This window comes from Aethalodelphis obliquidens, unplaced genomic scaffold (assembly GCF_003676395.1).
Source record: "Aethalodelphis obliquidens isolate GAN/ISIS:26980383/991018 unplaced genomic scaffold, ASM367639v1 scaffold100, whole genome shotgun sequence".
In the NCBI taxonomy this organism is placed as follows: domain Eukaryota; kingdom Metazoa; phylum Chordata; class Mammalia; order Artiodactyla; family Delphinidae; genus Aethalodelphis; species Aethalodelphis obliquidens.
In genome coordinates this window covers 1991482-2007095 of record NW_020838044.1, presented here as the reverse complement: position 1 = coordinate 2007095, position 15614 = coordinate 1991482, and the positions used below count along the sequence as shown (strand labels likewise).

At 37.2% G+C, this 15614-nt stretch overlaps 1 protein-coding gene across 1 annotated transcript in view; it reads right to left on the bottom strand.

Annotated features, from left to right (window-relative positions):
- Positions 1-892: 892 nt before the first annotated feature.
- GNAI3 (G protein subunit alpha i3) overlaps positions 893-15614 on the bottom strand; it is a 40159-nt gene continuing 25437 nt past the window's right edge. Inside the window, exons 4-9 of the mRNA XM_027096320.1 lie at positions 14429-14586; positions 12269-12397; positions 9002-9131; positions 8283-8436; positions 3126-3339; positions 893-3035 (exon numbers count right to left, since the gene is read on the bottom strand). Coding sequence (XP_026952121.1) covers positions 3149-3339; positions 8283-8436; positions 9002-9131; positions 12269-12397; positions 14429-14586 — 762 coding nt within the window. The 3' untranslated portion in view covers positions 893-3035; positions 3126-3148. The remainder of the gene's footprint in view (positions 3036-3125; positions 3340-8282; positions 8437-9001; positions 9132-12268; positions 12398-14428; positions 14587-15614) is intronic.

Sequence of the window (15614 nt, the reverse complement as noted above, 5' to 3'; positions counted from 1 at the left end):
ACATAAACGAGGGAAAAAAACAGCTTTTAAAAATTTGGTCCATCTATTCTTAGAATGTAGCACCTTGTGAAAAATAACAACCCATCAGTATGATACACTGAACTAGAGGTTTAGAATTCAAACTGTCCACGGTGAAAAAGACATTTCAAGATCCACTTATGAATAACTGTAAAAATTCTTGGAATTTTCATGCCAGGAGGTGAAACCTATTGCAAGGCTGAAATTATAAGGTTAGGGAAGACTGGCCATTAAGGAGCAGAATACTTCCTCTCTACATAGAGCCTAATGGATGGCAATTCTACAGCCCAGAGTTTTAATCAGGTGGGGAAGATGTGACTGTCAACAAAATAAAGGTACTGTTACAATCCTTCCTCCTAGTGTCTGTTTACTGTTCGTTATTTGTTAAAATTTAATTTTCTTAGATGTGCTGATTTCTTAAGTGGTCCAAAGACTGGGCACCTAAATTCTGAAACATGATCCATCACAAATCTCCAGTATTCTCCACCAAAAAGACACAGGCAATTTTTTACTTCTTTGATTACAAACATCAATCCTTTTTCTCCAGGCTAATAGATATGAGGTTTCATTCCCACATTCTGGCTCTGCTGTAAGAAAAGACCTTTTAATTCAAAATATTGATACAATAGTGATTTGTAAGGCTGATGATCAGAATCACCTTCTTAAAATTACAGAATGCCAGCCCACCAGCCAAGAGTCAATCTCCGAGATGGTTCCAGGTGATTTTGACTTAAGGCATATTTGAAAACCACTGACTGAAACTGTGTCCCTGTGTCCTTAAGGAATGTGCATTTTGATAAATTATTTGGCATGGGGGGGTAGGAGGTGATCCTCATGTAAACGCAGGACAAATGTAAATGGTATAGAGGCAAAATTGTGGAGAACTACTGTTTTTCATTGACAGAAGGGCTAAAAAATTAACATATCAGACAGACGTATTCAAATGAAAATACAAAATGCATTTCAAAGTATTAATTTTTTTGGATTATCCCTTATTTTGTGTTATCAACGCATTCCCATTAGCCCAGACTATAGAAAGACTACAGTTAAACCAACATTCTACCAGTTCTCATTTCCAGATGATCCTATATCACACAATACAATAAGGAAAAGATATATTCAAAATGAACAAGAACTATCCCTATTTACATTGTGGGCACAAGTCAATCACCAATTGAAGCTGATAATTTTCTTTCTTTTAGATCCAGTTTTGCCAATCCTAAAAAAAAAAAAACTGTTAGATAATACAGTCATACCATCTGTATAGTTGTATTTTTCCCACGAAAGAAAAAAAAAAAAAAACTACCAATAAAGGCACTGAAGTGCTGTGGCTTGCTTTCTGAACCAGCTTTGATGACCACCAACCATTTTTTTTTTAAAACTAGTGAAAGGTCACATCAAAAGATGAAATAGAATCCAATCGAAAAAGATCGGACCCCAAAAGGCACTACTCAAACTACTGATTTGGAATGCTCAAAATGCATTCTCTTCATTTGCCTTCCCCTAATGGACCATTCAGTATTTAATGACATTTGCTGTACATTGTACAAAAGGACCTGCAGGCTGAGGTAAATAGAGCTCTCCACACAACCAAAATGTAAATCTGGAAAATGAGTTTTGACTGCATATCACTAACACAGATATGACATAACACGCTCAGTCAGGCCAAGATTCAACAATACTATTACACCAAAAGACTAACACCTTCAGGGAACCCTTCTACCTAACCCATTCTCAGACAAAGGCCTAAGCACACAGCAGGGGCAAAAAGCAACAGAAGAAAATACTTCCAGAAAGGACTAGTTACAAACAGGAACAAACCTGGACTCTTTACTCACCATTTTAATACTGCTGCCAACTATAACAGATTAAAATCTGTACACACAACAAAGTGGAAAAAAAGTCCCCAAATCAATAGTTTCAGCAAAAGAAGGTACTGACTAAGGATTACTACAATGAACATTGCTACAATAAAAACAATGGCAAACAGGGATTTGGCACCATGTTTACAAAGTAAAGGCATGCACTGTTAATACACTTTAGATGTTTCCCAACAGAAAAAGCCAATGGAAGATGGAAAACAAGGGGCATCTTTTACAGAACTCCCTATGACTGAGACGGACAAGCAAGAATTGAAGTGGTCAATTTAGCAGATGTGTAGCAGCAAAGTCACACTGGTTCTGTTTGGAATTTAGCAATTTGCATTTCTAACTGGCAGCTGCCCTGGGTGCGTCTGTATCCAAGAAGCTGACTTTATCATACTACATCAGCATTTATCTAGTAATTTGGTAATCAGCATAAACCAGGTTAACCTTCAACCATAAGCTTAAAAAAAGAGCTGGAATCTTACTACAGAATTCTTCAATGTAATTACCATTTAGAAACCATAATGGTACTTTGAACAGGAATAGTAACATAAATTTCATCCAAAAAAGCTATAATTAGAGCCCCAATAATTGTAAAGAATTAAGCAATTATGGAAATATTATATTCTGACCATACCAAGAGTTAAAAACAAAGAGTTCCTACTAAAAGGAAAATTTTCAAGATGATCTGGTCACATCATGTGCATAGTTAAGACTGTTTGTGTTTTAATAAAGATTCTTTTACAAAGAAATAAAATTTAGTGAAGTTATTCTTCCCTTGATAAAAAAAAATAAACAACAAAAAACAACTTAAAAAATGAACTACTGGTGGTTTGTCAAGAAGGAAAAAAAAAGAGTAAGCTACATATTGAAGTTCTGGAATGCAGCACCTCAACTTGACATCTGCCCTAAACATTTGAGATTGTGAAATCCAAGTGATGTCTTCATGATCAAATCATACTTTACAGTTGTTCCAATTCCAATGTCTGACTTTAGCATCTCATGTCAATTAAGAGTTCCCTAATACAGAAGATTGTGCTAAAGAGTACTAAGATTCTGCATGCCGCTGCCATTCCCTGGTCCCGTTCATGCTTGCAGCTGCCCAATGAGACAGCAAAAGAAGTCTGGTCTCAACACTCCACACTGTAATAACTAGGAAAGAAGAACATTTGTAATTAGAAAAAGTTTACAAAGTCAAGAGACATCAGTAGAGCACTATAATTAAACTGTTCAAAGTTTTACCTTCTATTTAACATCCACACTCTTCAATAAAGTCCACATTCCTTTAAGTTGTTTTTAATGATGACATCTGTAACAGCATCAAAAACAAACTGCACATTCTTGGTGTCTGTGGCACAGGTGAAGTGGGTGTAGATCTCCTTGGTATCTTTTCTTCTGTTCAGATCTTCAAACTGGCACTGAATGTAAGCAGCTGCTTCTTCATATGTATTGGAACCTGAGGCAGACACCCAATATTCTCAGTTCAAATTAAAACAGCTGCTTGGACTCAACTAAGTCAGGCCATCACAATTTACTTACGGAGAGAGGAAATATAACACAACTGAAATAAACAGATTTCTATTTTTCTATAATCATTACATGTTTCTTGAGTGCAGAATCTCATTATAAGTAAAATAAAATTATCACAAAGATCCAGGAAAACAAAACTTTAAGTTTCTTTCCCTTTTATTTAGACTTTTTAGCTAAAAAATCTAGAAAGAATAAAAGGAAACTAGGGAGGTAGGAAGATGCATTTCTAGAAGAACATAACTGTTTAAAAGGTCAGAGAGCTTGTGCTCCTTGGAGTGGTGCTGAAATAAACAATTCAAAAGGGGAAGTCATGCTTCTTTTCAAAATCATTGCAATTTTAACGGAGCTTAGCCTCAGAGCCTTAGGGAAATAGTTTAAATAACCAAAGGTAAACCAGTAGATGCAAAAGCGAAAGGGGCCTGAACTGTATATGTTTAAATGGTGAATTTTATGGTATGTGAATTATACCCTAATAAATCTGTTATTTCTTCAAAGAGGGGGACCCGAAAGTTAAACCCTATTTCAACAACATTGGTAATTAACACTCTTAATCGCCTGCTTCCTACACAATCTTGTCTACTTGTGACTCTTTAGAACAGCCTTAGAAACTGTCTGCAGAGCCAGGGAAACTCAACAAAGACAGCATACACAGTTATTCCTGTGAACTAGGGGCTATTTTCAGTGACATTAAGCACGACAAAAATATATCAACAAATAAGTATATAAAGATGACTAAATAACAAAGAAAAGCTTAAAGAAATGACTATTATGTAAACAGACTGTTTAAAGAACAGAAGGAAGATAGCTTGGTAGGTGCTTGAAATAGATTTACTGAGATGTGCAGAACCTCTGTAAATTAAAGGAGACAGATGTTTGAAACACGTAACATCAGATTTTTGTCTGGTAGGAACAGATATTGATACTTGGGAAATCAGGACTGTGAGAATCCTTAAGAATGAAGTCAATGGAAGATAGGCTTGGAAGTTCACCCTACCCCCCGCCACCCAAAAATGGACATGATATTGAGGACTCTTTGCTATGTGTTAAGATTTCCAGCTGAAACATTAATGTCAATCCTTTACTTGTCTTAAGTAAGATTGTTCTCCCATTCTAAAACTTGGATACTTTCCATCAACTTACCCAACTCTCACCTCCCTCCTCCCTCTGAACAGATGACGACATTTCCAAATTCCCTAAGAAAACAGAGGCCACGGGGCTTTAAACTACATCTCAACTTTTTAGCCCACCACCTCACTTAAAAAGTTATCTATATCTGCACTTATTTGTATCTTTGGTCTTAGAGATGTCTTCCTTTTGATTCAAAATTCAACTGCTCTATCTATACTTTTTTTTTTTTAAGTTGAAGTGAAATTCACATAACATGCAATAAGTTTACAATACAGTGGCATTTAGTGCAGTCACATGCTATACAATCACCACCTCTCTCTAGTTTCAAACTTTTCCACCACCCCAGAAAAACACCCCATTCCCATTAAGTAATCATTCCTCATTCCCCTTGTGCCAATTTCCTAATAACCAACAACCAAACTGCTTTGTCTCTATGGATTTGCCTATTTGGGATACATCATATAAAAGGAATCACACAAACGTAACCTATTCTGTTTGACTTCTTCCATTTAGTATAAAGTTTATAGGGTTCATCAAAGTTGTGGCATTATCAGTACTTTGTTCCTTTTTATAGCTAAATAATACTCCATTGTACAGATATACCAATTTGTTTATCCATTCATCCTACCTAGACTTTTGCTTCCTTCTTTTCCCACCTGCTTACACATCTTGCTCCATCAATTACATCCACTTTTTGTAACTTCTCTTTTGCTGTAGGATCTTACCTCTAAGCTCATAAACATTTAAAGATCTCTCCTTCCCCTGTAATCTAAGCTGCTCAAGAGGAGGCTACACCTGTCTTCATTTCTTCACTTCCCACTCAGTAACTCACTGATCCTGGCTCTGCTCTCATCATTCCACTGATAATGCTCTCCATAACAGTCAATGATCTCCTGACTGCTAACTCCAGAGGCCATTTTTTTCAAAAGGTATTTACGTACCTGCATATGACATTGTTGACCACTCCTCACTATTTAAACTCTCCTCTTAGTTTTTGATACTTTGGCTTTCCAGATTCTTCTCTTTGTAACCTATACAAACCTTTCTTTTTCTCCTGCCAATAGAGCCTGGTATTCACTCTCATTCTATTCTCTCCTCATTCTATATCATCACTCTAGGTCATCTCATCCATTTCCATGTTGTATTTACACATGATCCCAAATCAGTATCTGTTACTAACCTGTAACCTCTCCCCAGGCTCAAGGCCACATATATAACTATCTGTTAGATATCTGCATCAGGATGTTCCATAGATACTTCAAAACCAACATTCCTAAATATGAATTCAGATCACAGTACTGACACCCAATTAATACAGAACTCTGAGAGTACCTTTGACTTGTCCCACTTCCTTACCCTAGCTACACCCTTTCACCTTACTATATAAAGCATTTACATGTCTGCTCAGCTAACAAGAGGTCCCCTTTCCTAGAAATACTCAATTCTGATCTAAAGGTCATAGTGATACAGCTCTGGCACTCATGTTTGTGTCCCTAACCTCATCTGATTGAACTAAGGGTTTCTGCCTGACTTAACCCTGGCCAGAATCTCTCTCTTTTAGGAATTTGAACCTTGGGCCAAACAATCCCAGTCTAGCCTGGTCTTTTAAATGGAGGAGATATGGAAACTGTGGCAGGGCCATCTTTTATCACATAAACTGAGCAGCAGAGAAAGTTGGTAAGGAAAGAGAGAAGAATAGAGAGACACAGAGAACAGAGAACAGAGATGGGGAAAGAAGTGCTCCCAGGGTTCTTGACAGTGCTTGCAGGGTTCCTAATTCTAACTGCATTCTTGAGAACTGTCTGCATTCTTGTCCTTGACTTCTATGATATATCCCTGTATCTTCATCAAAAGTTTCTATTTGCATCCTAAGAGAGTCCTCACTAATTCAACTCCCCTACTATCTATCTTTATTGACATCTATCACATTATCTTTCTAAATCAGTTTCTACTACATCATGTACCCCAATGAATATCCTTCAATAGCTCCCCACTGTCTCAGCATGGGATACAATGCCCTCCACGAGCATCCTTGCCCACTTCTTCAACCACTCTTCCCCACCACTTTAAGCTCCATCAATACCAAATTCCTCCTAGGTTTCAGAACAAATCATGTCATTTTTAACTCCATATTTTCATATATGCTGTTTCCTCTTCCTAAAATGTTTTTATTCCCCCATCTGCCTGATGATTTACAGTTCATCCTCTTACTATCTTACTCCAAGTGTCATTTCCTCTAGAAAAAGACTACACTGATCCCACTGAGGTAACCCCTTCTTCTGCTCTTCTATTAATGAACATTTTACACTAAAATGAAATTCTTCAAGCGGTCTCTTTCTACAACCAATGTCAGTTTCTTGAGTGTAGTAACTGCACCTTATTCTTGTATTTTGTGAATATATTTATACAAAATTTTGATTTTTATCATTCTTTATTTGCCTCAGAAAATGAAGAAGACAAGGATTAATCTCCAAAATTTACAAGCAGTTCATGCAGCTCAATAATAAAAAAACAAACAACCCAGTCCAAAAATGGGCAGAAGACCTAAACAGACATTTCTCCAAAGAAGATATACAGATGGCCAACAAACACATGAAAGAATGCTCAACATCATTAATCATTAGAGAAATGCAAATCAAAACTACAATGAGATATCATCTCACACCAGTCAGAATGGCCATCATCAAAAAATCTAGAAACAATAAATGCTGGAGAGGGTGTGGAGAAAAGGGAACACTCTAGCACTGCTGGTGGGAATGTGAATTGGTACAGCCACTATGGAGAACAGTATGGAGGTTCCTTAAAAAACTACAAATAGAACTACCATATGACCCAGCAATCCCACTACTGGGCATATACCCTGAGAAAACCATAATTCAAAAAGAGTCATGTACCAAAATGTTCATTGCAGCTCTATTTACAATAGCCCGGACATGGAAACAACCTAAGTGTCCATCATCGGATGAATGGATAAAGAAGATGTGGCACATATATACAATGGAATATTACTCAGCCATATAAAGAAACAAAATTGAGCTATTTGTAATGAGGTGGATAGACTTAGAGTCTGTCATACAGAGTGAAGTAAGTCAGAAAGAGAAAGACAAATACCATATGCTAACACATATATGTGGAATTTAAGAAAAAAAAAATGTCATGAAGAACCTAGGGGTAAGACAGGAATAAAGACACAGACCTACTAGAGAATGGACTTGAGGATATGGGGAGGGGGAAGGGTAAGCTGTGACAAAGCGAGAAAGAGGCATGGACATATATACACTACCAAACGTAAAATAGATAGCTAGTGGGAAGCAGCCGCATAGCACAGGGAGATCAGCTCGGTGGTTTGTGACCACCTAGAGGGGTGGGATAGGGAGGGTGGGAGGGAGGGAGACGCAAGAGGGAAGAGATATGGGAACATATGTATATGTGTAACTGATTCACTTTGTTATAAAGCAGAAAGTAACACACCATTGTAAAACAATTATACTCTAATAAAGATGTAAAAAAAAAATGAGGAGGACAGAAATATAAAATAAACACAGTAAACTCAATTATGTCTAAAATAACACTTTAGACTTAAGGGGTCTTAATCACATGCTTAATGTTGATACCACTACCAGTGAACACTCTCCATAAGGAGATACACACAATGTTCAAAACAAAAGACAGCTGTAGGAAGGTCACTAAAGTTTTGACTCAAGATGTATACCTCTGACAAAATCTTTCATGATCCCTTACCTGTGTATTCTGGATAACAGATAGTTAATGGACTCCTCTTTATTTTTTCCTCAAAAAGATCTTTCTTGTTGAGGAACAGAATGATCGAAGTGTCTGTAAACCATTTGTTGTTACAAATGCTGTCAAACAGTTTCATGCTTTCATGCATTCGGTTCTAAAAAAGAAGCAAAGGATGATAGGTCAGTAGCAAAAAAGTAAAAGTAGATTAACTGTTAATGAACAACAGACCAAAAAGGTTTTTTTTGCGGGGGGGCCGTGCTACAAGGCATACAGGATCTTGGTTCCCCGACCAGGGATTGAACCTATGCCCCCTGCAGTGGAAGCACAGAGTCCTAACCACTGGACCGCCAGGGAAGTCCCAGACCAAGAAGTTTTAAAAGTGCTGATGGGCAATCATGAAAAGAAGTCAGACACTGATAACACAAAAGCTGAGTCAGTCCTCATTTTTATAATTCTTAGAGGTTGAGAGGTGGGAATAAGGACTGGCTAACAAGAGGACTTAATCCTGCCCACATACTCAATGTGCTGTCCTATCTCTTAAGTTTAAGAGGGCATGGATCAATATTTTGAAAAATCTAATCACACTGACAAGGAGAAAAATTAAGGATTTTAAGTTTTGGTTCAATGAGTAAATGGATGAACAAAGTCTTCCTAAGAGCTATTTTCCGTTTCCTGCCTGCATTAGACAGGCCTTTTATTTACCAGAAGCTCCAACATACCATCTCCTCATCCTCAGCCAGAACGAGGTCATAATCACTGAGGGCCACGCAGAAGATAATTGCTGTCACTCCCTCAAAACAGTGAATCCACTTTTTTCGTTCTGATCTTTGGCCACCTACATCAAACATCCTGAGTAAGGGGAAAGAAAGCACAATTTCAGCAAGGTCATGCACACACACATCTCCCTAAACTGAACTGGTTAGGGAACTTCCCACTATTGCATATTCAAAACCCCATTTATAATAGAAAAGACAAACAAGGAGCAGATAAAATGTAGTCAAAATAATTATCTGTGGTTAAATGTAAAAGAGAACAATATGAGAAAATAAAATTTAGGAACAATTAAAATTCTCATTTTAGATAAACAGTTGAGCCTCTTCACTATCAAAGCTTGTGTCAGATGTGCCAAAAGTCAGCAGAGTAAGCACTGAAATGGATTAAAGGAAGGAGGGAAAAAAGACAGGAAAAATGAAGAGCTGAACAATACAACTTAAGATAGTAACAATAATAACTAACATTTACCAGACACTAAACATCTTAAAGTACATTAACTAATTTAACCCTCATAACACTCCTGTCAGTACTATTATTATCCCCATTTTACAGATGAAGAAGTTGAGGCACAGATATGTTAAAAAATTTGCCCAAGGGAACACTACTAACAAATGGGGACTGGAACTCTAACTCCAGCACCCAACCTGGTACCCACAACACTACTCTACCTCTCAAAAGGGTTTATCTCTCTAGCTAAAAAAAAGAACAATAAATCCCCAACTTGCATTCTACTTCCATAACTCTACTGACTCAAAACTTTGTTTTCCTTACTTTTTGTTTGTTTCTTTTTTTTTAAATTGAGGTATAATTGAGATACATTTTTCTTTAAGGAAAACATTTTAGAGATTAATTACAGAAAAAAGTAAATTATACTTTATGGTAGGACTCTAAGAACCCAATACCTAAACACAAAATTTAACCAATTATTTGCCAACTCCAAGTCTTATTTAACCTAATTAAAAACAACAAAGCCTCAATGGTTCACACATTTTATGTTCCACTTCAGATCAGTTTTAGACCACTACTCCCTTCTGGGGTGCTTACTTGATATCCTGAGTCAACTGCTGAACTTCTGTCAGCAGTGTCCTCATCTACCACCTATAGTAAAAGGAGGACCTGCACGGCTTTGTTTTTTAACTGGTACTAGGGTCTGAGGAGGTATGCATACAAATGGTTAGCTACTCTTAAGATATATGTTTGATGACAATGATAAAATGTTTTAGGGTTAAACTCTGCCAAGCTGGTTCAGTGTGTCAGATCTACAGTGACTAGGGATCTATTTCCAGAGAATTTTCCCCCTAGAGATTGAGAGAGATAAGACACAGTTGAGTAATTTCTCAATGTATGTTTGAAAGAGAACAGTCATCTCATCTCTTCATCACCCAACTTTTTCTTTTGGTCTTTTGATCTTCCCCAGTTCTTTTCAACCTTTAGTCCTGACACCTGGAATGAGGCAATCACAAGTTGGCTCTAATACAAGGTCATATTATAGGTTTTAAGAAAGCTAACATCACATATTTCACCATGGACCTTTCAAGAGCAGAAACACACTGGTACACCATAATTTGAATTTGCTCCACCATTTCTTTCTATAAAGTCCATAAAACTGGCAGAACACTGTGAAGTTCCCAAAGTGGGCTTTTCACACATATTAACATTTACAGTATCATTCACTAACAGATCAACATTTTATAGACATTACCTCATAACTGAGAGGCAAGTAAGCAATTACACAATGCCTTGCATATAGGAGATGCTCAATAAATGTTTGAATAAATGGATAGTGGTTTTGCCTAGAGAGAAGAGGAAAAGGAAGAAGTGATAGTACTTCATAACAAGATATCTACATGCCAACAATAAAGTGGGTGCAGCACCTTAATTATATCTGGCTATTGATCCTGACATAAAATGACCAATAGGAATCACCTAACTAAAGATCAATCTATGACATCAACAAAAAAGTTTCCCACACTAAATAAATAAAGGTCATGACATATAATTATGAATGGATTACTAATCTTATAGCACACCAAGAGACATCTCACTCCTACGGTTTCATGGGTGATAATCCATGGAGACTCTGCTATTCTTGTTAAATAAATTCATCAGTACTATGATAAGCAGCTCGTCTATTCTAAAAATATTCAGCTGAACTGCTATTTTCCTGCATCAGGTTTCAAATCTGTTTTGGTGTATTAAGATTTCAAGACCTCAACTAGTATGTAGTAATACCTAAACGCTGTGTGGGTTTTGCGAAATCTAAGAAGCAATTTTTTTCAGAGAAAAAAAAATTGAGAGAATCTGAACTAGAAGTTACATTTGCATGCAACAATGCTGAATATCACATTTTACATACAAGCATAATGAAGTAGCTAAAAAGGACATCATATACTGAAGGGGGAAAGTTTACTCCTAATCTCAAAGGTCATAAAAGCAGAAAACAAGAACCAAAAAGACAGTTCTATTATTTACAAAAGACCATTAACACAGAGACAAGCTGAAGCGTATTCTAGAATTACTAGTGCTGATGAGAAAATCCTCTGTATTAGAATACTAGAATCTTCTCTCTCTAAAACAATAATTCTTTATATTATATCATACCTCCACAAAATACCTCTATCCCTAGATCGATATTCCATTCTGTACTGTATTAAGAACTAAGTTGTGCATGATACTGTGCACAAACCGGTCAAAGGCCATGACAGTATTAGCTTCATTCCAGTAAGCTGAGAGAGAAGTGCGATCCAGTAAGAAAGGATTGACACTGGTGAGAAAAGCATTTCTATTTTAATATCAAAATGCCAGAACAAAGCCATATAAACTAAACCAAAACACTAGTTTTCTATCCTTTTAGTATTGTTGTTACCCTTCTAAACAACAAACATTCAACACGTTTTGGCGATTCCAATAAAAAAGCAGCTGAAAATAAAATAAAATAAATTGGTAACCATATGATTACTTTTATTCATATGTAAGTTACAATTTAATTTTGAATTTAAGTTCCTCCAAATGGAAAATATACTTGATGCTATTTGGAGAAAGAAGAAACGTTTGGGCCCCCATTCAGTTTAAACAAATACTGGCTAATGAATATAATTATAAGTTTCTAAATCAAAGAATATTGTCTACAGAAATTTTACCCTGATTAAGAGATACTAACTAAAGGAAAGATATTTGTGTTTGGCATATCTAGAAAAAGGCTAATGACTTACTTGAAGTACAGGTCTTTGAAAGTGAAATGTGTTTCCACAATGCCTGTGGTCTTCACTCTTGTCCGCAAAACATCTTGCTGAGTTGGAATGTAGTTGGTTTGGGATATTCTATCCAAATCATTTAGGTAACTAAGTAAGTAAAATACACATTTATTTTTACTTAATGAAGCCAACCATGTGCACAGCAAGTCAACAGACTAAACTAGTTCCTTGCCAAAAGCAGGTTCTGAACCTGTCACTAAAGTAGCAGAACAAATCAGATCTTCAGTATCACAGAAGATAATGAGAAAAAAATGAACCTAGCATAGGACAATTAAAGTAGGTTTTATATACCCTACACAAAAGTGGTTTTGGGCTTCCCTGGTGGCACAGTGGTTGAGAGTCCACCTGCCGATGCAGGGGACACGGGTTTGTGCCCTGGTCCGGGAAGATCCCACGTGCCGCGGAGCGGCTGGGCCCGTGAGCCATGGCTGCTGGGCCTGCGCGTCCAGAGCCTATACTCCACAACGGGAGAGGCCACAGCAGTGAGAGACCCTCGTACCGCAAAAAAAAAAAAAAAAAAAAAAAAAAAAAGGTGGTTTTAATTCTACCAAAATTAAACTGTGAAAGCCAATTAAAACCAAACAAACATAGAAATGCTATTCTTAATAAAGATTCCTGAAATTTAATACTAAATCAACTGTGCACTGCACAGTACAAAAACCTAACCAAAACAAAAGCCCTCAGACATTTAATGGTCATCTGTATGTTTAAACATTTGCTAGGACATTAGAAAATGCTGTTTGAATTACTAAAATTAACAAGAACTACTTAGCTCAATAAGAATGAGTATTTCCTGTTTTCATTCATGAAACAGAAAAGTTACAGGTTTTTTTTTTTTTAAATCTAAGCCAAAAACTAATACCTACAAAGAAACTTCATCTGTTTAGTGGAATAATTTAAAAACTGCTTCAAAGCTAAATTAAATTCTTCACAATTTCAGGGCTCCCAAAGATTTTTTTTTAATAGGTGATACCATAATAATTGAATTTTTAATGATCTTCTATAAAACTAAGTACCATCATTAATGTTAAGGAATCAGTCAACCTCAGATCAACAATTATGGAAAAAAACTCTATAAATCATGTGCCTTCAGGTGTAGTTAGAGGATTCAGAGCTTACTGAGTGTATGTTAAAAGAAATTACAATCTAGCTTGATGACTACTGGGAGAATTATTTAAACTACCAACATCTGCAACTGAAAAATATTATTGAGATGGGCAAGAATCCTGAAATGTTTCTAAAGTCAAGTTTTCATTTAAAAAGTAAGCTAAGTTTTTCAAATATCATTTAATCTTTTTATAATAATTTGAGCTAGAATAATAGGAAAAGCAGGAAAATATAATATTGGAGAAAACACCTTAACGCTTAGAACTGCCTTCATTTAGTACGGAGATGGATACAAGTAAAAAGAACTTACCAAGCCCCCCAAAAGCATGTTAAGAAAAAAACCCCACACATTCTGAATATAGGTCTTATAAATAAACACACTGTAAAAGAAGCAATATAGGACAACATGTAATAGCTTCACAGAAGTATTAATTATCAATACAAATTCTCTAAAACTATGTAACCCTAGAGAATTTCCTTAACAAATAGATGCTTCAACTTCGTTCCAAGACTCAACATTCTCTTTCTACACAAAGTCTACTATCGTGATCTGGCAAAAGATTTATAAGTGGTGACTAGTACCAGAGAAATCCATAATGTAGCCCAGCCACAGAGAGTTGTGCATAAAAGGGATATCACAATTTTAATTTCCCTTGCTAGCTGGCAATCAATGCAAAGCCCTTATGCAGAGGGAACCTACTGAGTTGGAAGAGATCCAGGACTCAGATGCAATAGATTTCTCTCCTCTTTCACTTGTTTACTATAAATGACCACGGAGCTACTTTCATGATGCAAAGTCTCCCATTTACACTCCAAGAGGAAATACTTTTCTCCAAATCATATAAAATGACCAAGGGCTCTATAGCCCTAAACTGAAACAACCTTTATAAAGGGATCCTACAGAATTCTAAGTGTCTCTTCCTTAAATATTTCCTTAAGAATGGGCACTGAACTTTCACTAGGGTCACCAAGTTATTTTCTGTTTTCATTTCACAGAGAAAAATTACTTACTATGAAGCAGAATCATTGAGCTGATATTCCCTGGATCTGCTGAAGCAAGCCTGCACCCCACCGTCTCGCCATAACCGTTTAATCACTCCTGCTAATTCTGGAGTCATGACTCCTTCTTCCGCACTGCCAGCTAAAACAAATAATTGCCGGGCATCATCCTGAAGAAAGCAGTTAAAGGAGAGAGACAGATGATTCTCCATTTCTTACAGAATTGACAAGAGTCTCTTTAACACACACACACACAGATATACATTATATGTTATATTACTTAAAAGAGGTATGAAAGAGGCCTTTCCTGGCAGTGCAGTCTGAGAGAATTTACAATGAAGTCTGTCCCCCTTCTCTCTCCACTACAGTTAGAAGTGCAGAGCAGAGTTGAGGAATGATTTCACTCCCACTACCACTTCTTCACATACTACCATCCCCTGAAAAGATCTCTTCTGACTGTCCTACAAATCCCCATCCTGGTTACTCATGATTTTAAAAAAAAATAAATTTATTTATTTATTTATTTTTGGCTGCATTGGGTTTTTGTTGCTGCGCACGGGCTTTTCTCTAGTTGTGGCGAGCAGGGGCTACTCTTCGTTGCGATGTGCAGGCTTCTCACTGTGGTGGCTTCTCTTATTGTGGAGCACGGCCTCTAGGCGCACGGGCTTCAGTAGTTGTGGCTTGCGGGCTCTAGAGCGCAGGCTCAGTAGCTGTGGTGCACAGGCCCAGCTGCTCCGCGGCATGTGGAATATTCCCGGACCAGGGCTCGAACCCGTGTCTGCTGTATTGGCAGGTGGATTCTCAACCACTGCACCACCAGGGAAGCCCATGATTTTTTTTTTTGACAGAAAAAAAACTGATCTGTCTGTGAGACAGGCACATGTAACACATCCCCATTCTGTTAAAGGAAGCCTACAGGGCTTCCCTGGTGGCGCAGTGGTTGGGAGTCCGTCTGCCAATGCAGAGGACGCAGGTTCGTGCCCCGGTCCGGGAAGATCCCACATGCCGCAGAGCAGCTGGGCCCGTGAGCCATGGCCACTGGGTCTGCACGTCCGGAGCCTGTGCTCCACAATGGGAGAGGCCACAACAGTGAGAGGCCTGCGTACAGCAAAAAAAAAAAAAAAAAAGGAAGCCTACAATAAAAATAGAAATGAAAAGACTAGCACATAAGAGGTAAAGTCTAAACACGTCAAAGGGA